At 49.9% G+C, this 24,740-nt stretch overlaps 1 protein-coding gene across 2 annotated transcripts in view; it reads left to right on the top strand.

Moving 5' to 3' along the window:
• The window catches only part of SYN3 (synapsin III), a 460,560-nt gene extending 436,233 nt beyond the window's left edge, over positions 1-24,327 (top strand). For both annotated transcript variants that reach the window (XM_070599819.1, XM_070599820.1), the window contains exons 10-14: positions 1,017-1,119; positions 5,628-5,762; positions 6,642-6,729; positions 12,992-13,283; positions 16,516-24,327. In XM_070599819.1, the coding sequence (XP_070455920.1) occupies positions 1,017-1,119; positions 5,628-5,762; positions 6,642-6,729; positions 12,992-13,283; positions 16,516-16,648 (751 nt within the window). In that variant the 3' untranslated portion in view covers positions 16,649-24,327. The remainder of the gene's footprint in view (positions 1-1,016; positions 1,120-5,627; positions 5,763-6,641; positions 6,730-12,991; positions 13,284-16,515) is intronic.
• Positions 24,328-24,740: the final 413 nt, after the last annotated feature.

Below are 24,740 nucleotides of genomic sequence, written 5' to 3'. Positions count from 1 at the left end.
TCCCTCTCTGGACTTCAATAGGCACTGGCAGATAAGATGAGAGAGTTGATTCTAAGAGCACTTCAGCCATGATCTCTCCTCATTCCAGGCCTTATAGCTCAGAGACACAAATAGATCTCAGAGCAGGCATGCCCCGTGTGACCCTGGAGAGTGGGGATGGAAGCCAGAACGTCGACACAAAGTCCCCTGTGACTCCCAAATCCAGCCACCAGAAGGGAAGCCAAGTGCAAGCCCGGAAGAACTCTCCGGATACAACCATCCCCTTGTTGCAGGGTCAAAGTCCAGCGTTGAGATCTTTCCCCTGCAAAGCAAACTGGCCTTGCAGCCATCAAGTGGCTGGAAAGGGAACAAAGTTCCAGAGGGCCAGGCCCCCAGCCCTGCAGCCCGCCAGGCAGCCCTGCTGCCCGCCCCCAGGCCCAGAGGAGAATGCGCCCTTTGTCCCTCCTCTGACCCGGGCACTGGGGCTGGGAGGCGGCCTGGGAGGTATTTCTGGAAGCCTTGAGCAGCTTTCTCAAGGGAAAAGGACTGCAGGGGTGGCTGGGTGTCCGGGATGGCTCCCAAGGGGGTCAAGGCAAGCCCCCTACTACTGTGGAAGGTTCTGGGTGGTGGGGCTGGGGGCCATGTCTCTGAGACCTCTCCAACTCTCATTCCTTCTCCCCCTCATCCTGGCTTCCTGGTTCCCTTTCTCTCCTCTGTCCCTCTCTCTGTCTCTGTCTCACCGCCCATCTATGTCTCTGCCTCCCTTTTTACCCCTTCTGTCTCTCTCTCTGCCTTCCTCCCTCTCCCTCTGCTCCTCCCTCTGTGTGTCCCTGTCTCTCCCTCTGCCTCCCTGTCTCTCTCTGTGTCTCTCTCTCTTTTGCTGCATCTCTGTCTCTCATTATCTCTTACCTTCTTGCTCCATCTCTGACGGGTGCCTCTGTGTCTCCGTGTGTCTCTCTCTGCCTCTCTCTCCCTCTGCCCCCTCTTCCCTGCTCCCTCTCCCTTAACGCTCATGGTCTGTCTGTCCATCCTTGCAGGTACAGGCTGTGGGTAGACAGCTGCTCAGAAATGTTTGGCGGCCTGGACATCTGCGCCGTCAAGGCCGTCCACAGCAAGGATGGCAGAGATTACATCATCGAGGTGAGGGATGAAGCAGGAGGCTGGACTGCCACAGATCCTGGGAGGCCTGCCAGAGGGAAGGCCCCCGAGTGTGGTCTCTGTGGTCTGGCTTGTGACGGGGCGCACGCAGCACAGGCCTCAGTGTGCAGTTCCCCCTAGAGACTTCTCATCTGCTGCCCCCACTACCTCCCCATCCCCGGCCAGCTGTATCTAAAGCCTTCGTGCCCGGGGCTTCTGAGCTCCAGAACCCAGGCGCCTCGAGAGGCCCGGGCATGAGGTTGGACAACTTTCCCCAATCTGTGGGCCTAAGGGTAGGGGAGGAGCATCAGGCCAGGAGTGGGCAAGACTCTGTCCCACTAGGCCTCTTAAATCTTCTCCCTGTCCAAGTGTATAAAGAGGGCACACTTCCCTGGTCACCATGCTGGGAGTCCATCGTCTGTTCATTCAACAAACACGTACTCTGGGGCCACAGTGGGCTAGGCACGGGCGTGGCTCTGGAGACTCAGCCATGAACAAGACAGACGTGGGGTGTGCAGGCCGGCAGGGAAGGATGACAAACAAGTAATGGCAGGGCACTGAGGGTTAGGAAAGGGGACAGCCCTGCAGGGGTGTGGATGGAGGGAAGGATGGTTGTGAGAGAGAAGCTCGACAGGGGCTGTGGGTCCTAGACCCTCTCTCCCAACCCTCTTGCAGCCCTACCACCCCCTGCCATCCTCCAGGACTGCCACCGACACGTCTCTGTGGTCCTACACCAGCCCCACCCCCAACTTCCTCTCCATGCTTCTCCCAGTCCCACAATCCCCCTCTCTCCTCCGTGACTCCTCCCGTTTCTCTCCTGATCCAACAGTCCTCCTCTACTCCCCATAAATCCCCCTTTGTGTTTCTCCCAATCCCACAATCCCCGTCTCTCCTCCATGAACCCTCTGTGTCTCCTGGTCCCACGATCCGCCTCTCCCCTAACTTCCTCTCCATGCCTCCCTCTATCCCACAATGCCCCTCTCCTCCATGACCCCTCTGTGTCTCCAGGTCCCACAATTCTCCGCTCCCCTCCTCAGTTCCCTGCCGCCCCCGCCCCCCCCCACCCCCCCCCCCCCCCCCCCCCCCAGCTCAGGGCTCTCCACGGTTTTCCGCAGAGTTCTTCCTTCTCCCCCAGCTTCAGTCTCGGCACTCACAGCCCTCCCAGCCCTCCCCTCCCATGGCCTTCTCCTCAAGCCACAGCAGAGGGGCAGCACTGACACAAGGCCAAGACCAGTGAGGGAGGGCTCTGCACCCCCCCGGGTGTGGGCTGCTAATGGGAAGCACATGGCCGGGGTGACCACAGGAGCCAGTGCATCCTCCAGGCCCGCATGCCCGCGCCCCTCCCCGGGCCCCACAGCATGGCGGCAGCAGCCGACTCGTCGGGTGGGAGCCCTGCTGCTGTCCTGCAGCCCTGCCAGGACGGCATTAACACCTGTGCCCGGAGAGTGGCCACCCCTGGAGGGGCAGGAGAGGGCGCCCAGGGCACACACGGTCCCTCCCCCTCCTGGCAAAGGCGGGGAGCTCCCACAAGGAGTACATCTGTATTTGCGGGTTCAGTCCTGCTCTGGAAACAGCTCTCCCCGAGTCCAGGCACCGCTGTCCCTCTGGCCTCCACTGGGCACTGTACCCGAAATTCCTACAGGGGCCTCATCTCAGAGGAGACATCGAAGGGGCCGGCATCTGGCCTGCACACTTGCCTCCGAGCCAGAGCCAGGCTGCCCCTTGGGGGACCAGTCTGCACCTTCTTGAGGAGGCCCTGGGAGCTTCAGATGGAGGGTGGGCCCCGGCCTCCTGCCCGGGGCACTGCCTCTCTCCAGACCCTCCTGCCTCCTGCCTCTGCACCCCCTCACAGGACCACCAACATGAACTCAGCTTTGGCACACACACAAGCATTCATTTGTTCCTTCACTATCGAATCCCCACCCCGGGCACAGGCCCCGAGCCAGGGAGCAGGGACCCTGCCTCCCGGAGTTCCATCCAGAGAGGTGACCCTCGAGCAGCAGATGCAGGACCCTGGCCTCTTCAGCCCTGGCCCATGGCTCCGCCCCTTCTCCTGGCTCCGCCCCTTCTCCTGGCATTGGCGTTATCTCCTCCCCCAAGGGCTCCGCCTCTTAGGAAGCAAAACTCTGAACCCGTGGGCCCAGACTGCCTGCCTCCAGACGCTCGGAGGGCCAGGGATGAAAGCCCTTTCACGTAAAAACAAAAGGCAAAATTAGTGGGTTTGGACTTCAAAAAACGAGAAAACGACTTCTCAGAAATGTTCCAGGAAAAAAAAAAAGATGGCTTTTCAGATTTTTTTTTTTTTCTCAAAAACATGACAGCATTGATTCCCTTGTTTTGGGGTTTGGAGTGGGATGGTGGGAGATGGGGAGCTTGCTACCGGGAAGAGAAAAGGTATTTTCCCCAGCTGGGAAAAAAAGGCAGAAGAGATGCAAAAATACTGGTTTCTTCATCCACCTCTGTGGTGAGAACACAAAATTTGTGTGACATGTTTTGTGAAGATCCTCACAGCGAAATACTCAGGGGAAAGACCCTTGAACTTGACCTCCATGACCTGTCCAGAGAGTGACATTGCTCACTGGAAAAATGTTTCCCTGGGGAGACCAGAGTGTCCACTTCCTTAGGCTGTGTCCACCATGGGGATTCCAAAATCCTCTGACCTCAGGTTCCTCGTGGTGGCTGTTTTCCACTGCAGGGAACGTCGGAAACAGAAACCAGAACAGAGAGGGGTGGGCAGCGTCAGGGGGAAGGACAGACCTGTGCACATTTAGACACACCCCACAGTTATAACTCAGCTCGGCCCACGTTGACCGAGAGACTGTCCGTGTGCCGGGCACTGGGATCCAGGATGCCAAGGACCCAGGCCCAGCCTATGAGGAGCTCAATGCGAGGACAGTTTTCAGGACCGTGCAAGAATCAGCATTCACATCCTTGAGTTTCCTTTCCAGCTTCCCAACCACATTGGGTCCCTAAAAGTCCCAGCCGGAAGGGCTTCCCAGCTGCCCAAACCCCTCAGTTTACGTTGAGGAAAACAGTGGGCCCACAGAGGAAAAGTACGTGCCCAAGATCACACAGCAAGCCCGTAGAAGAACCCAGCCTGGAACCCGGCTTTCCTATTCCCGGTTCTTACCACAGGGAGCTGTTTCAGCGCTTCCTAGTGATGCGTCCCTGACCTTGCTGCTGCTTTGACCCTCAGTTTCCTCATCCTTGTGATGAAGATAATGATAGTCGCCTCCACCAAGAGTTATTCCGAGATGTGTGTGGATCATCCACACCCAGTGCTTAGAACAGGGTCTGGCTCATAGTAAGTGCTCAATAAAATACAGTACTTATTAGGATCCTGATCGTTATGAGCAGGACTTGTGACAGGACTTTCTAGTCCTCCATTCAACAGGGAGTCATTGAGGGCTTACCTGTTTAACAGGCCTCAGGGCCCATCCCTGACCTCAGGGGCCCATAGTGTGGTTGGGGAGACACGAGTAAACAGGAGATGACAGCACTGTGGGGTAAGCTCTCCAGTGGGACGACCAAAGTGAGGACAGCAGGAGTACAGACGAGAGGCGGCTCCTCAGAGCTTGCTCAGTCAGAGAGGGCTTCCCAGAGGAAGGCTCGCTGGGTGTCTCCTGATGGATGAGAGTTAGCCAGGTAAAGAGGGAGCGGAGGGAAGAGCGTGCATAAGGACCTGGATGGGAGAGAGGACGTGGTGAGTCCCCAGCTTGGGTAAAGGGGAAACAGACAGTGCGTTTGGTGGGCTGGGGGGTGAACAGGACTGGACTCGCACAGCGGAGGAGGAGAGAGGGGCTGCCAAGACCTTCTGCAGCCGCCAGTGACTGGAGAACCACCCAGATCGTTGGCCCATGTGACTTTGGAAAAGTCCCCTCCCATCTCTGGGCCTCAGTTTCCCAGCTGCAAAAAGAGCAGGATGGGTAAATGCACCCCTCAGGCTTTGCCTGCCTTGAGAAGCAGCCTGCTTGCTGGGGAAGGAGTTCTCCAGGCGAGCCCGGGAGAACAGGCCTCTCCTCTTCCCTCTTCTCTGAACCCCGGGTCAAATCCAGCCCCTGTCATTTTTGTTGTTGTCATAATCGAACCCCCACCTTCACTGCTTCCGGCTTTGTGGAAAGCCTTGACCTTGGGCCAAAGTTCAGGAGGCTGGCCCTGACCCTGGGCGAGGGGCCAAAGCGGGAAAGGAGGGGCCGGAGACTGGCTCCCCAAAGAAAAGAGCAGAAAAGGTCAGCAAAAGCTCCCTGGCCCTCGGTGGCGTTTCTGTAGTGCCGCGAATGTGGGTTGAAGTGAACCGAATCCAGGGAGTGGATTAGACTGAGCTGACGGGAACTGGAGGGCGCCGCCGGGCTCACCCAGCTGCAGGCGCCGGGCTGGTGTTTGCGTGGAGAACATCGCCATCTAGTGGTCACTTCTGTCCAGAGCTCTGAGCCCGTGCTGCTGGGACGCCCTGCCCAGCTGCCCGGCTACTCCGAGCTAGGGGTCCCTCAGGCCTCCTTTCTCTTCCGCAGGTGATGGACAGCTCGATGCCCCTGATTGGCGAGCACGTGGAAGAGGACAAACAGCTGATGGCCGACCTCGTTGTCTCCAAAATGAGCCAATTCCTGATGCCAGGCGGCACAGTGCCCTCGCCACTGAGGCCTTGGGTGAGGTCCTGGGGAGCAAGGAGACTTTGTAGCCAGGAGACATGCTGGGCTGTCTGGGAATGGGGAGCCCCAGACCCAAAGGAGATACCCCAGGAGGGGACCACTGTGGGGAGAAGGGAATGGGCTCTGGATGGAGGCTGGGCACCAGGGAGAGCCTCCACCTTCTCCTGACGGGGGAGCTGGGGGGCTGAGGGGCCCTTCCTCCCTCCACCACCCTGGGGAGAAAAACCTGTTCTCAACTGGGCTTTGGGCATCTGTGGGCAGAGACTATGAACTTGAGAAGCCATTTGTCCCTTCTGTGCCCTCCATCCTGGGCCTGAGCAGGGAGCAGTGTGTGTGTGTGATTGTGTGCATGCATGCACGCCCCCGTGTACGCACATGCCCCTCGTGTGCTCCCAGGGCACCAGTCAATAGAGACTATTGTGTCTTCCGTTTCCCCATCCCCCAACCTCAACAAGCTCCCGCAAAGCTCCCCCCACCCCACCATCCTCTTCATGGATTACCAGACCATTCTCCAAAGAATTTGCCAGCTCTCCAGCTTTCTGGAAAAGCAACTGTCAAAACCTGCTCCTCTTTTTCTCCACAAAAACAAATCCAAGATAATAGACGTCAGAATAATGGTTATACTTGAGGGGGTTGCTGGCTGGGAGGGGACACAGGGCTGCCTTCTCCACTGGAAATGTCCTGTCCTGATCTGAGTGGTGGTCGCATGGATGTTTATACATGTAAAAATTCATTGTGCTGTACACTTAAGAATTGTGCACTTTATCTAAGTTTCACCTCAATAATGAAAAGATGTTTATTAATCCTGCCCTGCCGCCCAGGAAGTAAATGGCTGTGGTGATCACAACAGGCTTCTTTTCTCCTCGCCTGCTCTAGGGTCCACAGACTAAACCAGCAAAATCCCCCGGGCCAGCCCAGCTGGGGCCTCCGCTTGGACAGCCCCAGGCACGCCCACCCACCCAAGGTAGGACCCATGACAAGCCACCGAGAGACACCATCCAGGGAAGATGTTGCAATGCACTGAGGGATCCATGTGGGATTTCCAGAAGGCACTCTGGAAAAAGCCGTCTCAATACTTTATCCACAGAATATGTGCACTCGCTCCATATGCAGAATGAATGAGACTGTGAGGTTTGTCACCCCCTAAAAGTCAGGAGAGGAGGAAGGGAAGACAGAAAGTACCTAATATGTGGCAGGCACTGTGCTAGGGACTTCCCCCATCGATTTTCTCGTTTTCAGCCTCCCAACCCCTCTACCGTGAAAACTCAGTGTTTCCTTTTTGCAGTGGCGGATGTCCAAGGAAGCACAAGAAAGTGGTAGGTGGACAAGTCTGGCCTCTCAGATCTTCTAGAAAGTGTCTGTTTCTTAGCCACTAGTGGTGCCTGATGATAGACTTATGAGCCAAGCAGCTAGAGTGAGAAGGAAAGACAGAGGGAGGGCGTGAGGAAGGAAGCAAGGACCTTTCTATCTAACCTCTTAGACTGAAATTGTTCCTCAAAGGGTACTCCAGCATTGCTATGTAAATGCCACCGTTTGTTAGAAAATGGATAAACTATTGATGACAAGAGGAAAAGAACGCGCAGCAATAACGAACTTTCTCTCGGAATGTCAACTGCTTGGTGCTCTTGCCTGCCAGCCTGGGAAGAAAGTCCGCCTGCACCTTTTTTGCGCGGAGCTTCAGGGCAGCTTTGCATCAAGAAGCCAGGCCAGGCAGTTTCCCGGAAATCTTTTAAGGATCTGCTCTAAAACCCATCAGAAAGAAAGCATCACTATCATGTGGTGGTCCTCCCAGCTGCTTTTATTAAAGTAACGGATTCGTTGCTTCACGGGAAAATCGGCCTTGGGCACTAAATGGCTTCTCTTCCACAGGTCTTAGATAAAATGCCCCATTCATCTTTTTTTTTTTTTTTTTTTTGTCTCAGCTTCTCTTCTTGGGAAAGCAGAAAGCATTCAAGGAGAGGGAAATCGCATAACTTATTCCATTGTGGACAAATGAACATTGGGATTCTTCTTCAGGCAGATAAACGTGTGTTTGAATTCTCTTCCATGTCTCAGTACCTTCACAGTCTTATGCAACTGACAACACTTCTCTGAGCCTCAGTTTCCCCAATGATAAAAGAGGAAATAACAGCTGCCCTCTTTAGTTCTGGGGAGCTGTCTATGAGATATTGCACGTGAAGCAGTTAGTAAGGGGTCCAGCACAGAGCTAAAGCTTACTATGTGTTAGCTCTTACTACTGATATTTACTATTAATAACTATTTGTACAAGGCCAGCCCAGTGGCATAGTGGTTAAGTCCAGCACACTCAGTTTGGTGGCCTGGGTTCACAGGTTCAGATCCCAGGCTCGGACCTACATACCGCTTGTCAAGCCAAGCTGTGGTGGCAACCCACATACAAAACAGAGGAAGATTGGCACAGATGTTGGCTCAGGGACAATCTTCCACACAAAAAAAGAAGAAAAAACTATATAACTTTTACAATTAAAAACTTACTATTAACTTGTGTCTTCCTAGCTATTCTTAATGATTATTATCATTAACAAACCTTATAATTAATTCAGCCCCACTGCCCTCGTGCCTAACTCTAGATAATTCTAGAGTTATAAATGTGCAAAAATGGCTTATTCCTCCCCCTGCCAGCCTCTTGGCTGTGCCTCTGCCTCAGGACTGACTTTTTAAAACACATTTGAACAGAGCCCTTTTAAAACAGAGAGCTGCTGTGTTCTGGTTTCCTCTCCAGCCCAGAGTAGGGACATACTTGATAAAGAGATATTATTTTAAGAGACATGAGGCCAAACACACTTTTAGTGAGTTGAAAAACAATCCATTTAAAACTAATTAAGATAATTAAAGAAAATGCTCATTGAATTAACATGCAGATTTAAAATAACAAGGCTAATTAAAAAACAATGCTTTCATTGAGTTCTCAAAATAACAAGATCACATTATTAACTGGTTTCTGAACTCACTGTTCATTTTCAACTCAGTAAAGTGAAGTTTTCTTTTAATGAGCCTCATCGTTTTTGAGCACCCATCCTACGCTTAGGCAAGTACGTTCTATATATGTTAAGGTTTTTTGTATGTGTCCAAATAAAAAATACTAAATTGTTTGCTTTGACAGGAAGCTGAAAGAAATAACTAGAGTGTCTCTTGATGGATCCGAGGTGTATAATAGGGACCCAACGAATAGTTAATGAGTGAACGAGTATCCAGATTTTTCAAGATTGTCGGCTCTGGGAGTAGGGGGTACTTAAGATAAAAGTAGAAAATAGATATTTTCTTTGACCTGCAGTGGGTTTAAAAAACAAAAAAGTAAGCAAACATTTAAAAATCAAGAGATTTTACATAAACATCTAGATTTCCAGCTTCTCTTGATAGAGCAGAAGCTCTAGAAACAACGGGCCTGTGTTCCTACATAGCAATTGTCCGCTGACATTTACTAGCAGCTGCTCCGCTGCGCTGGGCAAGGCCTCCACCATTTGCCTCAGGCCCTACCCCTCCCTAGTGTCACTAAGAAAATTGCTATTTTCTTTACGCTTGCACTTCTTTCGAGAAAGAGTTCTCTGAACTATGTTTTTACCTCAGGTTGGGAAAAAATTTTAACGCCCCATAGTTTTTCTGACACTCAGTTGTTTTATTTATTTATGTACCTGCCTGGCCCTATCGGTGTTTGAGTTTGAGATCAGTGGTCCTCCAGTCTCCTGGGACAGATAGTCATGAAAAGGTAAAGAATCAAAGCCACACGCCAAACTGGTGGCGCAATTCGTTCCATCGTAGGAAGTGTTGCCAGGCTCACAAAATTGTCCAGATTGGGAGGGATGTTTGATGGCTATTCCAACGACCTCACTTTACAAACAAGGGCCCAGAAGCTCAGAAAGGAGAAGTGACTTACCCACGTCACAGAGCAAGTGAATGGCAAGGCTTGAGTCAGGACCTGGGGCTCCTGCTGGAGGATGGTGTGGGGCCACCAGACATGCAGGTCGTGCCCTCCGCAAATGTGCCCGGTGAGATGACATCTGAAGGGGAAGATCGGCTGAAATCTAGTCCTCCTCACCTTGCGCCTGGCTCAGAGCTGTCTCCACCTGGAGATTTTTAATTTTCTTCATTTCTTAATTTGCACAAAGATCTTGCCCTGTGTGGTAGAGTAAAAGAAAGGAAAAAAGAGAAAACAAAACAGGGCTTTCGAGTCAAAGAGAGCTAGGTTTGAATTCTGACTCTTCTCCTAGTTAGAAGTGACACCTTGAGCAAGTCACAGTATATCTGGGACTCAGTTTCTTTGTAAAAATGGGGGTGATGATAATGCCTAACTCACAGAGCTGTTCCGAGGATGCACAGCCACAGGCCGGGGACAAAACCGGTGCTCAGTAGAGACTTGTGGAGCTCAGATGTAGAGGCCACATTATGAAAGGCCTACAGAGATGGGCTCTGGCCCCTTTTAACTCTCAGTCCCCTAACCATCTAAAGTGATGTCTACAAAGCATGGCGAGAATAACCACGATGCATCTCCCTCTCCCTGGAGCAGGCGTGTCCTGGGGAGAAGAGACCAGCAGGCAGCCAGTCTGCTCTGGCAAGATGCACTTCACCCTCGCAATCCTGACACCCCAGATTAGACGGTGAGGAGAGTGCTGCTAATTTGCTCAGGGCTTTGGAATTCCACTCAAAGTCACTTCTGGGTGGCTAGCCGTCCCCAAGCTTACGCTGCCCCTGTTCTTGTTGGTAAAAGGTGATACGCTCTGTGCAATGACGGGGAGAAGCCAAGATCCTCTGCCAGCTGTAAGTGGCTGCTCCTTCTGGTATGAAACCTTAATGAGGCTCAGTTCTCACCTCTATGTGATGAGAAGAATGGTATCTTTCTGACCAGCCTCTCTCTAAATCAAATGATATATTGCTTTTGAAAGTTCTTAGAAAAGTTTGGAGAGCTATCCAAAAGTAAGGGATAATTCTTCTCATTGTTTCCAAAGTAATGTATCTTCAGTGTGAAAAGCATCAGTGAGCAAAAGAAAGAGAATTAAAATCCTTCAGAATCCCACCACTTTTGTTTTTTGTGTGTGTGTGAGGAAGATTGGCCCTGAGCTAGCATCTGTTGCCAGTCTTCCTCTTTTTGCTTGAAGGAGATTGTCGCTGAGCTAACACCTGTTCTAATCTTCCTCTATTTTGTATGTGGGACACTGCCACAGCATGGCTTGATGAGCAGTGTATAGGTCCGACCTGGGTTCCAAACCTGCACACCCCAGGCTGCCAAAGTGCTATGCCACTGCGCCGGCCCCCAACTTTTGTAATCACTGCTCAGTGCCTCATTACTTGAAGCATGGTCAGCAGAAGCATCACCTCGGAGCTTTTTAGACGTACAGGATCACAGACCCTGCCGGTATCAGTCGGCTTGGGCTGCTGTAACAGAACACCGCAGACTGAGTGGTTTCAAGAACAGACATCTATTTTCTCACAGTTCTAGCAGCTGGAAATCCAAGATCAAGGTGCTGGCAGGGTTGAAACTTCTCCTCATGCTTGCAGACAGCGCCTGCTAGTGCGTCTTCATGTGACCATTTCTCTGTTTGTATGCACACCCCGGTGTCTCTCTGTTCTTAGAAGGACACCAGTCCTATGGGATCAGGGCCCCACCCTCATGACCTCATTTAATGGTAATTACCTCCCTTAAAGGCCTGTCTCCAAATACAGTCACACTTAGGGTTAGGACTTGAAGTTATGAATTCAGGAGGGGCTTGGGGGTGGACACAATCCAGTCCATAACACCACCCGGACCTATTGTATCAGAATCTTTATTTTGACAAGATCCCGGTGATTCCCATGCACATTAAAGTTGGAGACCCACTGATTTTACTGTGTAACCTTCCACCCTTGCTTTTTTACATAGCTTTTTTTTTTTTTAAAGATTGGCACCTGAGCTAGCAACTGTTGCCAATCTTTTTTTTTGTTTTTTTTTTCTGCTTTATCTCCCCAACGCCCCCCATACATAGTTGTATATCTTAGTTGCAGGTCCTTCCAGTTGTGAGATGTGGGGTGCCTGCCTCAACGTGGCCCGACGAACAGTGCCATGTCAGCGCCCAGGATCCAAACCCTGGGTTGCCGCAGCGGAGCGTGCGAACTTAATCACTCAGCCACGGGGCCAGCCCCCACATGGCTTTATACATATATGCCAATGTAGGGGAGGAAGACATTTCCTCTTCCCAAATGTGGGTTCGTCTGGCCGGAGAACGAATTAAATTCACATGAGACAGAATAGCAAGAGAAAATTAAACAAAGCTTTATGAGGAACCATGGCCCGGGGCCTCTCTTCCCGAAGGAAGAAAGGGCACCGAAGAAGTGGGGTGCACGTGGTGGTTATATACCCCCAAACAGGGTGTTTCACATGTGATTGAAATGTCCCTTTTACAATAGTCACAAGGCCACTCTGTCAGCACAGAACTGGATGGAAACGACAGATAGGTCTGCTGTCCCAGTGAACGCCGTGGGGTGGCAGGTGTGTTGCCTTGGGCTGGGCGGGGGGGGGGGGGGGGGGAGGGTCACAGATGAGCGCCGCAATCAGTTCCCAGCCTAAAGAAAGATGCTTAATCTTTAAGGAGATGCCAACGTTGGGAGGGGGAGGGAAGTCAGTTACAGGAGGTTACCAGACTAGCACAATAAAATGCCGATTTAAGTCCTTGCCTTTGGTATTGATTAAGAGTTTTTAGAGAGAAGGTCATCGCCTTTCTTCTTCCTGGTACAGAGAGGGAGGCACCTTTACAGATAGAGATTTACCTTACAAATGTAAATGTGTCCTAACGAAGGGCAAGTTCCATTCCTCAGAGCCTCCTTCCCTGTCCCAGCTTATCAAAAGAAATCAGCCTCAAATAATCCTGATGCCAAAGAGACATATCCTGGGGTGGCCAATTCCAGGTCCCCACACCAAGATGGAATCAAACCATAGGTGCTGTTTTATAAGCTGCTTTTTTTTTTTGTTTAGCAGTATATATTTATCATATATTGTCAACAATATCCCATGTCATTTAGCACTATTCAGCCACATCATACATGATGACCACAGGGTCTTTTGTTACATGGATGTATCTTAATGTCCCTAATCAGTTCCCATATGGTCAGGCATTTATACTGTTCTCAGTTTTGCACCGTTATAAAAAACACTGTGATGAACATCCTCGAAGCAATGTTGGCACACAGCCGTCTTTATCCTAGAAAAATGTGGGTGTAATAATTTTTTTGCCCTGTAGGGGGCCCTCGCCAATCTCCGTCTCCTCAGCCCGCGAGGTCTGGAAGCCCATCCCAGCAGAGGCTCTCCCCACAAGGCCAGCAGCCCCTGAGCCCCCCGTCCGGATCTCCACAGCAGCAGAGATCGCCAGGCTCTCCACAGCTGTCCCGGGCATCCAGTGGCAGCTCTCCAAACCAGGCCTCCAAGCCGGGCGCCACCCTCGCCTCACAGCCCCGGCCCCCCATTCAAGGCCGCAGCACCTCCCAACAAGATGAAGAATCCAAGAAGCCAGCACCACCCCACCCCCATCTCAAGTAAGTGCTTTGGGAATTGGGAAAGGTCTAGGGTGGAGCTGGGGTGTGGGCAGAGCTGGGCTGACTCAGGGTCAGGGACCCAGAGACAAAGACCCACTGAGGCCTCACCCAGACTTTAATAGGCAGCAACGGGCCTAGTGGATGGAAACTGGGGGGCAGGCAGGGCTCAGCAGGTGAGAGTATAGACTAGGCCCCACCATGATCCTCCGTATGCACCTGCCTCTGTAATTTCTTGCTGCATAACAAACTACCCTGAAATTTAGTGGCTTAAGAAAACCACCATTTCCTTTGTTCATAATTTTTTGGCCCAGCAATCTGTTCTGAGTTTGGCTCAGCTGGGAGGTTCTTCTGCTGGTCTCTTTCTGCAGAGTTGCTAGATAAAATACAGGATGCCCAGTTAGATTTGAATTTCAGATAAGCAATGAATAATTTTGAGTCTGAGCACATCCTCCAATACTGCATGGGATATACTTATACTAAAAACGTATTTGTTTTTCATCTGAAATTCAGGTTTAACTGAATGTCCTGTATTTTCATTTACTAAGTCTAGCAAGCCTCCTCTCCTGGGATCATTCGTACGACTGCAGTCTTCTGACAGCTTAGCTGGGGCTGGATGGTCTGAGAGGGCCTCACACACACATCTGGTTGTTGGTGTTGGCTGGCTCTGTGGGCCTCGTCCTCCAGCAGGCCGGGCCCAGCTTCCTCACATGGTAGAATTCCATCCCAAAAGGGTAAAGGAGAAGCTTCAAGGCCTCTCGAGGCCCAGCCTTAGAAGCCTCACAATGTCATTTCATTCCGTCTCATGCTTTTGGTCAAAGCAAGTTACATGGCCAAGCCCGGATCCCAGAGGTGGGGAAGTGGACTTCTGATGGGAGGACCTGCAACGTCACCTTGCAAACGGCCAGACCACAGAGCCGGGAGGAACGGTCGTCATCATTTCTGTAAACAAACCAACACGATACACATGCACATCCGCTTTCCTCCCGACCCCGTCACTTGGTTTGAGGTCAGAAAGATCCCAAATGTGTTTTCTTTGGAAAGTTTCTCCCTTCCTTCAACTCCAAACATGAATATTGATAATCATAGTTTCACCACTGGCTTCTGTTGTCTTCCTACTATGTGCCAAGCACTTTACCTAGTCGGTTTTCTTTTTTTTAATTCTCACAAGCTTAGGAGTTAATAACTATTATTATCCCCATTTTACAGATGAGTAATCAGAGAAAGAGATTAATAACTTGCCAAGTTTCCACGGTTAGTAAGTAGAAGAGCTAGAATTGAACACACGACGTCCAGTCCACAGGTCATGCTAAACATATTGTTTCAAATAGGTAATACATTCACATGGTTCAAAGTGCTAAAAGATATCAGTGATATCAGAAGTATGCACTGAAAAGCCTTACTCCCACCTCATTCCCATCCAATGCTTTCCTGCGTCCTGCTCCCCAGAGGGGGCCGCTTTTGTTACTTCCTTGTGTATTTGTTCCTCCAGTGTTTGCTTATGCAAATACAAAAATATATGTTCTGATTCTTTCCCCCCACTTTTTAACACAAATGGTGGTATTCGCTATCCACACCATTCTGCTCCTTGATTTTTACGTTTAACAATAAATCCTGGAGCTCTTCCACTGAGTTCATTATTCTCCTTTTCACAGCTGTATAGTATTCCACTGTATAGTTGTACTGTAATTTATCTAATTAATCTACCATAAATAGAAATTCAGTTTGCTCTTACAAAGAAGTTAAAGTGAATAACCTTGAGCACACGCTATTTCTTATGTGTGCAGGATCAGCTGTAGAGAAAATACCTGCAAAATGGTATTGTTGGATCAAAGGATAAATGCATTTTTATTGATAGATATTCACCAGTAGCCCTCCAGGAAAAATGGCATAGTGATTGACAGCACAGACTCTGGAGTCAGACTACCTGGGTTCAAATTCCAGTTCTGCCACTTAAAAGCTGCGTGACCTCAGAAAAATTACTCACCCTCTCTGTGCTTATACTTCCTCACTTGCAAAATGGGTACAATAGTACTTACCCTACAAGGTTATTATAAGGATTAAAATTAGTTTATGCACAGTCAGTGCTTAGAACACTGCTGGCATTATACAGGCATATCTGTGACAGCCTCTCACCATGTGAGAAGATGCAGCCCAGGTAATGCCAGGACAAGCAAGGGCTGTGGGACTTAAGCCAGGTTTGGACACTGACATTATGGTAATCTGGCTAGAAACACTTAAATCTCCTGGTTTACTGCTCTCACGTATTATTTGGTTCAAGTCAAGTCAGCAGGTGTTTATCAAACACTCGCTCCTTGCCTAGTGCTGGATAAGGACCCGTGCAGAACAAGCGAGGAGTAGAAAAAGATAGTCCCTGTTTTGAAGAGGATTTCGATTTGTTAATGGGATGACAAGACTGTGCATGGATCTCTTAAACTCGTGACACAGCTGTATCACCACCACCCCTGACGGTGAGCCTCTTGAGGGCAGGGCCTGAGTCACGTTCAACTCTGCAGCCCGGCCCCTGGCCCTAGACCAGCGCAAAGGGCGTGCTCAGCGAGTAGCTGCTGCAGGCTGGCACGCTGCGCCCCGAACAGCAGGCACCGTGGGAATCCCAGAGCAGGCTGGAATCCGCGGCAAAGGCTTTGGGGAAGCGGGGTGACTTGAAGCCCCGAGTGACAGCTGGAAGGGCCTGTGGCGGGCTACACCCACCCTCCCTTTTACCCACGAGGTAGAGGACGCCTGAGCAGTACACTGCTTGCCCACGGCGAGAGGGGTCAGATGGCAGAGCGGGCTCTGCAACACAGGCCTCTTGGTTCCCGGACTCGTGCTGGAAGCCCCGGGAGGAGCAGCCAGGACCCCACGCTGAGCCAGCACGTTACCCTCCACGAAGCGGGTTTGTGCACACAGGCAGGAGAGTGGTCAAGTTACTCTCTAGTAACCCTGCCTTCTGAGCAGCCTGGTGTAGTGGAAAATGTGAGCCTTGGCTGCTCCCCTATCTCTTGCATGAGCCCCAATTTCTGTACCTAAAAAAGGAGGGTACCCATGACCACATGGCAGGCTCAGTGATGTGTGTGATGTCAGTCACGGAAGCGTTGGGGTGTCTGGTTTCTGGTCTTAATATCCTCCTGATGACCAGGCTCACCCAGCTGGCTTCCAGGCAAGACCCCCACAATTCATTTCCTTGGGGGTCCAGGCCCTGTCGCTCCCAACCCCTCTCGCCTTTCTGTTTCAGCAAATCACAGTCCCTGACTAACAGCCTCAGCACGTCTGATGCGTCCCAGCGTGGGCCCCCCAGTGAGGACGAGGCCAAGGCCGAGACCATCCGCAACCTGAGGAAGTCATTCGCCAGCCTCTTCTCAGACTAGCCCCGTGCAGGCTGCTCGTCACACCCTCCCGCCTCCTGCCTCGTCTTCCTTCTCAGCCTTGGTTCCCGATGGGAACAGAATGGAGGGCCTGAGAATGTACTGTCTAAATGCCTCTGACCCAGCAGCTGAGTATCTTTACGTGTCCCCACTTTCCTTTGCCGTGACGTTCCAGTGTTGTCCCGCTGAGTGGTGGGCCTTTGAGAGCTTCCAGGTTCCTCAAAATGGGCCCTAAAGACAGGTGTCATATCACGCCACTCCCCGGATGCTTGCTTCCCTGCCTCAGACCACCAAGTGCGATGTCTGCGTGTGGCTACTTTTCACACTTCTTGTTCGTGTTTTGCTTGCCTTTGGGCCAAGGTCCCCTCTAGGGCTTGTCCCCCTCTACATCAAATGCAGACTCTGTAGTCGGGACCTCAGCAATTTAGGAGGCAATAATCTTTTGACAGTGTTTTGCAAACAAAAGGAGAAAAGCCCAGCCAGGGGCACCTACCACCGACCCACACTAGTTCCAGCCAGGCTCAAGAGACGGCCCCTCAGACCCGCAGGCAAGGCCCCACCAGGCCTGACCATCGGGGGGATCTTGAGGACAATGGAAAGAAACCAGATCCTGTGTGACAAGTGGGGCCTTTCAGAACACAACAGAAGCAGAGGGAAACTCTTAGAATGCTGCTCATGCCCAGACTGGACAGCCACGAGCAGACCACAGCTTCTTTAGGAGTCATTCCTGGTCCCCGCAGAGGAAAGGCCCTCCACTTCCGAGGAGGGCGTTAGGTAGGGTAGGGCTCCTCCCCCCTTCTGTGTTACACCACCAGGAATTCTCTCTGAATTCCCACCAGGATGTGGTTTCCTCCTCAAGAGCATAGGAGGAACCAGAGAGAATCAGCAGATCGATGACACAGGATCAGAGAGTGTGATGATGGTAGCTTCTAGGCCGGCATTTCACAAACAAATTACAAAATTACAAATTACAAGATTACAAAAGGGGTTCATGGTCACGCATGTTTAGGAAACACTGTTTTTATTTCTATTTTTGAGGTTGATGTTACACATTACACGTCAAAGTCTGTTGGGATTCCTGCAGTAAAGAAATTAGCTTTAACTTTGCTTAACCTGAACTTGACTAACAATTTAACTGCGGAGCTGGAGAACGTAGTCCTGACTCCCTTTCCAAAGCTCTCTGCCTATAACAGACTACCCCCCATGACCAGACGGGGTGCAGGGCTGTCCCAAACCGCCAAGCACCTGGTGCTAGAGCCATTGTAGGTGCCAGACCAGCCTCCTGGTCCCACACGGAGCCCGGAATACTGGGACAGAGCCAGGCTATCCCCTCTAGGCCCGCTTTGCCACTCAAGATGTGTCTTCCCCTCACTTCACAGGGAAGGGAGAGAGGGAGGCAGAAATGAAAGTGTCCGTGGCCTGGAGCAGCTTCTGGTCATCCCCAAGAGATATAGACTGCTTGGTAATCAGCTGAGACCTATCCAGGCTCCCAGGGGCATAAAAGCAGTCCTTTGGTCCTTCAGAGCCAGATTGGTGTGGTGAGGACAAGGCCAGAGACCTCCTCCTTCTCTGTGCATTGGGTCGCCTAGAACCCTTGACCTCAGAAGGACCTGCCTTCAAGCGGGCTTCCCAACAGACTAGTAGCTGGAGACCGGCTCAGTATCCAGAGTCTGGCTTTGTACCTGGCTGTCAGAGATCCACTTGGCCTTCAGAGTTGTCCTCTTCTGACTTGCCCTCTTTCCTCCTTCATGATCAAATCAGTACTAAGAGCAAGAAAACCTAGGCTACTTCAGAAGTCCTCTTTCTCTTGTTCAGGACCCCTGGTCTTGGATGCAGTAAAATGTAGCAGCCCCAGGGCCGGCCCAGGGGCACAGCAGTTAAGTTCATGTGTTCTGCTTTGGTGGCCCAGGGTTCGCTGGTTCAGATCCCTGGTGCAGACCTATGCACTGCTCATCAAGCCATGCTGTGGCAGGTGCCCCACATATAAAGTAGAGGAAGATGGGCACAGATGTTAGCTCAGGGCTAATCTTCCTCAAAAACAAAAAATAAAAAGTAGCAGCTCCAGCTTGAGAGAGATCAGTTAGATCCAGTTGCCAGTGACCATTGAGAGCCATAATTTGGCAGCTGGAGACCGTGGTAGCCTTGGGCCTGCCTGGTACTGACTAGGATCAACAGCAAATATAACGGCCACTGTGCCAGGTGAGTGGTGAACTGGTCCTCTCTATTCTGTCTCTGTGCTCCGTTGGTTCAGTGTCTGTGGGACAATCCTTGCTGGCATGGCTGGAGCTCCCTCTGCCCGGTGACACACCTCCCTCCTTTTTGCTCAGCCTCTGCAATGCAACAGAACCAGGCCGGCCAGGAGCTGCCAGAAATGCTTCCCAGGGGCAGCTGCAATGGCCCGTGGACAGTCAGACAGATGGAGCTGCTACTTTGCAGGCATTACTCTCAACACATTCTGCTCGACCCCCAACGTGGGTGGGGGTGGGCCTTGGGGTCAACACGACCACACCCATGCTTTGGGGAGGGCAGCTGAGGGTAGGGAGATCAGACAGTCTGTAATTCCGTAGAACTTTTCTTCTTCGTCCTTCTCCTGCTGCCTGATGTCATTCTTTCACCACTCCCCAGCGACTTCTGGAGAAAGCCAGGGGAGGCAGAAGGAAAGGAGAAATGGAGGTGAAATTCGAAATGTCAGACGTGGCTACCTTCTAAAGCTGTTCTGTTAAAAGAAATTTAACAGAAGAGTAGAAATATTGGAGAATGTGAGGTTTGGTGATTAGCCACCCCAGTCAAGGATCCTGGGAGTCCCATTTACACACACACACAAAAAACATGCCTAGAGAATCACTGGGAATTGACAAATGTACATCCCATAATCCCATCACCTAATTTTCAGTTCCTAGTTCGCTTCCTAGGGGCCCTCTGAAGACACTCGGAGAAGTCACATGCTGAGGGAGCCACAGTCCCAGCCTCAGGCGTAAAGGTTCCAGGGCTCCTCCCTCCTCTCCTGACAATGCAGTTGAGGTCGCCCTAGTAGAAAGACTTTGGAGCTCTGCCCCTAGGAGCCTATTGTAAGATTCAAGCACAGAGAGTTACATGATTTGAAGTTTGGTTTCTTCTACTTAAAATATATATCTATATATTCCCCACATTACTCAGGGGCAGATCTTTCAAAGAAATAATGCTGTTCTACATTCTGAATGAAGGGGTGAGAGAAAACTTGTAGGGCAGGGTGTGACACCACGAAGCCCCGTGCTGTCGGAGGTTAGGAACACAGGGAATCCTTGAGGCAGGTGTCACTCTTCTGCCCTGGAGATTAAGAGCGGAAGAAGTCAATCTCACCTGATTCTCATTTAGTAATGAAACACAGCTCAAAGTACACAACGAAGTGGTGACAGGCTAGACAAATTTTCTCAATGTGCAGAGCTGGCCATGTGCAGAGCTGGCTATGTGCAGAGCTGGCTTCTTTCAGACCAAAGGAGACAGAATTGCTGGTCATATGGCCCAGAACATGTATCTTTGTCAGTCTCCCCAAGTGTTTTGAATGCATATTCAAGACAGACCAGCAGCCCTGAGCCGAGCTGTGTAGGAGAGCCACCGCAGGAGAAAGGGTATTGATACGGATGCTTACAGCCAGGGACCCACTCCTTTGGTGAGCAAAACTAATGGCTCCATAAGCAATGACCGCGTGGCTTAAATTTTCCCACTTTCCTAGATTCAGTTCTTTGTCCCTAAAAGCATCTCAGCATTCGAACTCATCTCCCAGATACTGACTACAGTAGCACAAACTCCTTTATCAGGCCAGGCATACTGATTCTTACAACCATGCCAGATGACCCATGACGTAACACTAGTTTATACCCAACACATTTAAACAATTTCTCCCATTGGTCTCCCATGTGTATGAATATAGAGACCAAGAATGGTCTTGTGGAGAAACAGTCCCCAAAATGGGCTGTTTTCTTACATAGGCTAGCACACGTCCCTTCCAAACATTTAACCTTTAATAATTGTGACAATTTGAAATGGGAAAAGACAAAAAGTGGGGAGAGGAGTCACTCTACAGAGATTCGGAAAGGTCGCATTAGTCATTTTTTGCTTTGTTTCACAATTTTGACCCAAAGAAGGGCTAGCATTTGCCTCCGAGCTGACTTGGTGAGGCTGGAACATGACAAAGATCCATTTGGTTTGTGCCAATGTATAGCACAAAGATGGCGGATTCAACACTGCATCCTCGTGGACACCTCCCCCAGCCAGAGGAAAGGTCTTCTTCCAGATTTTCCCACCAGCAGGATAAAATGGTACTGCAGGCGGATGAAATGCGCAGTCAGCTTTCCAGGGACACGGGGATAGACACCCTTTCTCTTCCATCAATTCTCTGCTCTCTTCATTACTCCGTTCCCTCCTAACATTCGGTCCCTGCTGATGGGGCAGTGAGTTCTACCCTTCTGAAATTTCAGGGGCGACGGGCCTTCACTTAGATGGTGACAAATACAGTAGCAGAGCCCACGAGCTGACTTCATCAACCACATTCTGGAAGTTCTCATTTGAATTTGCTGTGAAAGTGTCCAAGGGGAAAGCCAGCTGGTGCAGGTCATCTCATGAATGAGCTATGAGAATAAGGCACAGAGCACATGGCTTGGCACACAGTAGGTGTTCCAGACATGTTTTCGGTTGGCCTTCCAAGAAAACTATGAAATTAATAAAATGTGAACAAAGTGTTAAAATAAGAAAAAGGCTGCTTTCTAAGAATATCAATGAGAGGAAGTCACTTGCCCAGGAATAGAATTAAATCAATGGGGAGATTAGCAAAATCAGGTAAGAAGCTGAAGAAAATCTACGGCAGTTTTTTTAACCTCAGAAAGAGGTTTCAGACTCTAAACTGAGTCTGAGAAGGAATGGGAGCAAGCAGAACTGGGGGTCATGAACCACCTCCCGAACCCCATGGTGAGCACAGCCCACAAAGAGGTGAGTTGATTGCAGGGCTGCCACGGCGGGGAGCCAAAGGGACGAGGTGTCATTGTCAGCATGGTCAGAGGCGGCTGTGGCGAGGCCAGGACAATGCTAAAGCTTGTACAGCAGAGACCCAGGACCCAGGAGTCCCGTCCAGACCATACACCGCACAGCAGCCCACAGCAGAGCTTCCCAACCAGCTCGAGCCATCCCGCAGGCACACAGTGTCCTTTCCGAGCCCTGCCCCTCCGGACGCTGGAGAGTAGACTGAGTTCTTGTGCTTCATCCAACTTCATAAAACAGGCCGGTGACTCATTTTATGTGTTTAGAACTGGTGAAAGGATGCAGGTTGGAGTCACGGTTCAAGCTAGTTAAGTCAGCCTTGCAGAATCAAGTGGTACCTTAAATATACTGGAGAACTAACTCACGGCCCAAGAGTACTTTCACGTGGATTGCAGGTTTTTCTTTCTAGAGAGCATGCTGGCTGCTTACCGACTATACTGACGAGGGTCAAAGCTGTCCTGGACTCCCAAGCGGTCACTGATTAAATTCAGGGCTACAGTCTAATGTTTAGACTCTAATAGAAGACGGCACTTCTGGTTTGGTTGGAGACAAATTAGAAGGTTGGGCGACAAGCAAGTGAAACCAGTCCATTAACCGAACACAATGCACAGAGGCTCCCTTGTGTTTCCAGACAACATATGCAGCCGAAAGAGATGCAACCTGGACACTCAGCCCATGTACTCCAAGCTCTCTCAACCGGCAGGCCAAGAGGAAAGGCTGAAAATGGCTGGGAAAGGTTTTTTTGAAATTAGTGAGACTTTCCTCTAAGGGAAAGCCAATCTAAAAGTAAAGATTCCTTCTACAATGTGTGTTGATCCTTTAAAATCCTGAATACCTTCTGTTATTTTTATTCTGACTGGTCCCTTCATTTTAACTTCAATTTCCAAACTCTCATGTTTTAAGTCTCTGCTCTCTATGGTCTTTCACTGAGCAGAAACTAACATTTCCTTGCCTCTCAATTAACATTTTACCTGTTTTGCTATGGAATAGCAGAAACTTCAGTGCTATCACCTATTGGGGAATCCCAGAGAGGTATCTAAATTAGTTAAGATTAAACCTTTATTTTATGTGACCTACCTAGTACTTCCCAATAATCTTACCCACTCCACATCTTCCACATGAAGCAGAGCCTATCCAGAGGAGTCCTAACCGTGCATAGGGCACAGCAGAAAACAGGGACCTGCCCGGCTCCTCCCTGAGGCTCTGGGATTCAGGAGCGACCGTCCAGGGTAGGAGAAAGGCAGGCCTTGGTGCTGGGCCTCAAGTGTAGGGAGCAAAGTGGGGAGTGTCCAGCTCCATAAGAATAAGGATTCGAGATAGTAAGCTGAGCAGTGATCTCAGGAATTGGAAAGAGCCAAGCAAGGTGACAGAGGGCAGAATTCAACTGTTTTTCCACAGGGAATCACAAAATCTTAAGTTGGAAAGAGAAGATGCCTCCCATGATTTGATTTGATTTCCAGTCATGCCAAACCATATCTTTCATTTATAAAGTGAGAAGCGGTGGGGGAGAGCAAGCTCCTGTTAATAAAAATAACTAAAGGGGAAAATAAGGGGCCACAGAAAGTCGTTAAGGCTACAAGCCAATGATGTAGACCCGCATCTTACTAAAATGCATACCACGAGGCTCTAAACTATCCTGCTTCCGTTACAGTTTATTAAGCTGATGTCAGAAAACCATGCGCAGAATGGACTGCTGCCAAACTATGATTTCGTTCTCATTATACATCAGCAATATATAAAAACTCAACAGTCTCAGTCTAATGAAAAGAATGTAGGATTTTACAGGCTTCTAACGATAAATTTAGCTATTCAAGAGGAAAAGCTTTGAGGATTGTTTTAAAAATTTAGAATGAATTACTACAAGGACTGCAAATTTAGGTGTATGGCACACGGCCAACATCCTAAACTAAGATTTGTAACGTATGCCAGTAAGTCTGAGACGAGGTCAGAAAGTGGAACCTGCATCCATGGACACCAGCACCATTCATGGACATCTCGAGGACCATTCAAAAATGACTGCATTTTGCAAACTCATTTTTATAGTGCTTGGTGCTTCTGGTCATCACTATGTCCACCCACACCCACACACCGGCACACTGCAACCTACTATTACAAGGTCACAAAGACATGTATTGAGGAACTAGGATATATTTGGACCCATCAAAGCATCAGGATGATTCTTTCAGCCCAGGCCCAATTAAAGCCCAGTGGACACTTGTTTTTTAAAAGCTGTCCTACAGCTCAGATATTAGAAAATACCACAGAAAGATACATCAACAGCCCCAATCTTTTACATATACAGTAAGCTACTAAAGGTGACATGGCCTCTGGGAAATCATATTATTGACTAAATTTTCTTCACTGTGATAGAAATAAAAACGACTATATGTGTAGCAACAAAAAAATATTTTCACATGTATGTAGGACTCAAAACATTCTTGCAGCACATAACATTCCAAGCCATTTCCTTATATGCAAAACAGATTTTTTTAAAAAGCAGGAAGACACTGGCAATATTCCTAAATATTTTCTCCAGATACTGTTTTATTCCTGTGTTGTGATTCAGAGTTTAATTTGTCACTACAGCATGTTTCTATAGTTGTTTGTGTGATAAGACACTGGTGTTTGGCCTTTTTCTTGTAGGAAAAATAAATCTTGAATTTTGTGTATCAAGTCTTAAAAGCAGCATGTTCTTCAAATAGTAAGAGGCCATCTTTGAAGAACGAGTTCCTGACGAGCACTCAAAAAGCAGTAAAACTTTGTCCTTAAAAGATGTCATCTACTTAGGTTACAAATTAGGCACCGAGGGTTCAAAACACAAGGAAAACAAATTGTAACTCCACTCCAGGAGAAGCCAGAAACGAGAGTCCCTATAACCCAGTGGTCGTCAACAGCGCCGCTCCAGCCCAGGAAGGTTCCCCACGGAACCTGGGGAAGAGCTGCAGAAAGAGGGAGGAGTGGACCGAGCTGGCGGCTGTCCACAGCACCCTCCACGTCCCGCTTAACCAAATCAGCTCTGCTTTTATTCATTTCATGTAGCAGCCTTCTGCAAACAATCTCATTTGAAGAAAGGGTGCCACTA

This window comes from Equus przewalskii, chromosome 29 (assembly GCF_037783145.1).
Source record: "Equus przewalskii isolate Varuska chromosome 29, EquPr2, whole genome shotgun sequence".
NCBI lineage: Eukaryota > Metazoa > Chordata > Mammalia > Perissodactyla > Equidae > Equus > Equus przewalskii.
The sequence above is the reverse complement of the archived record's forward strand: the minus strand, read 5'-3'. Positions and strand labels throughout refer to the sequence as shown.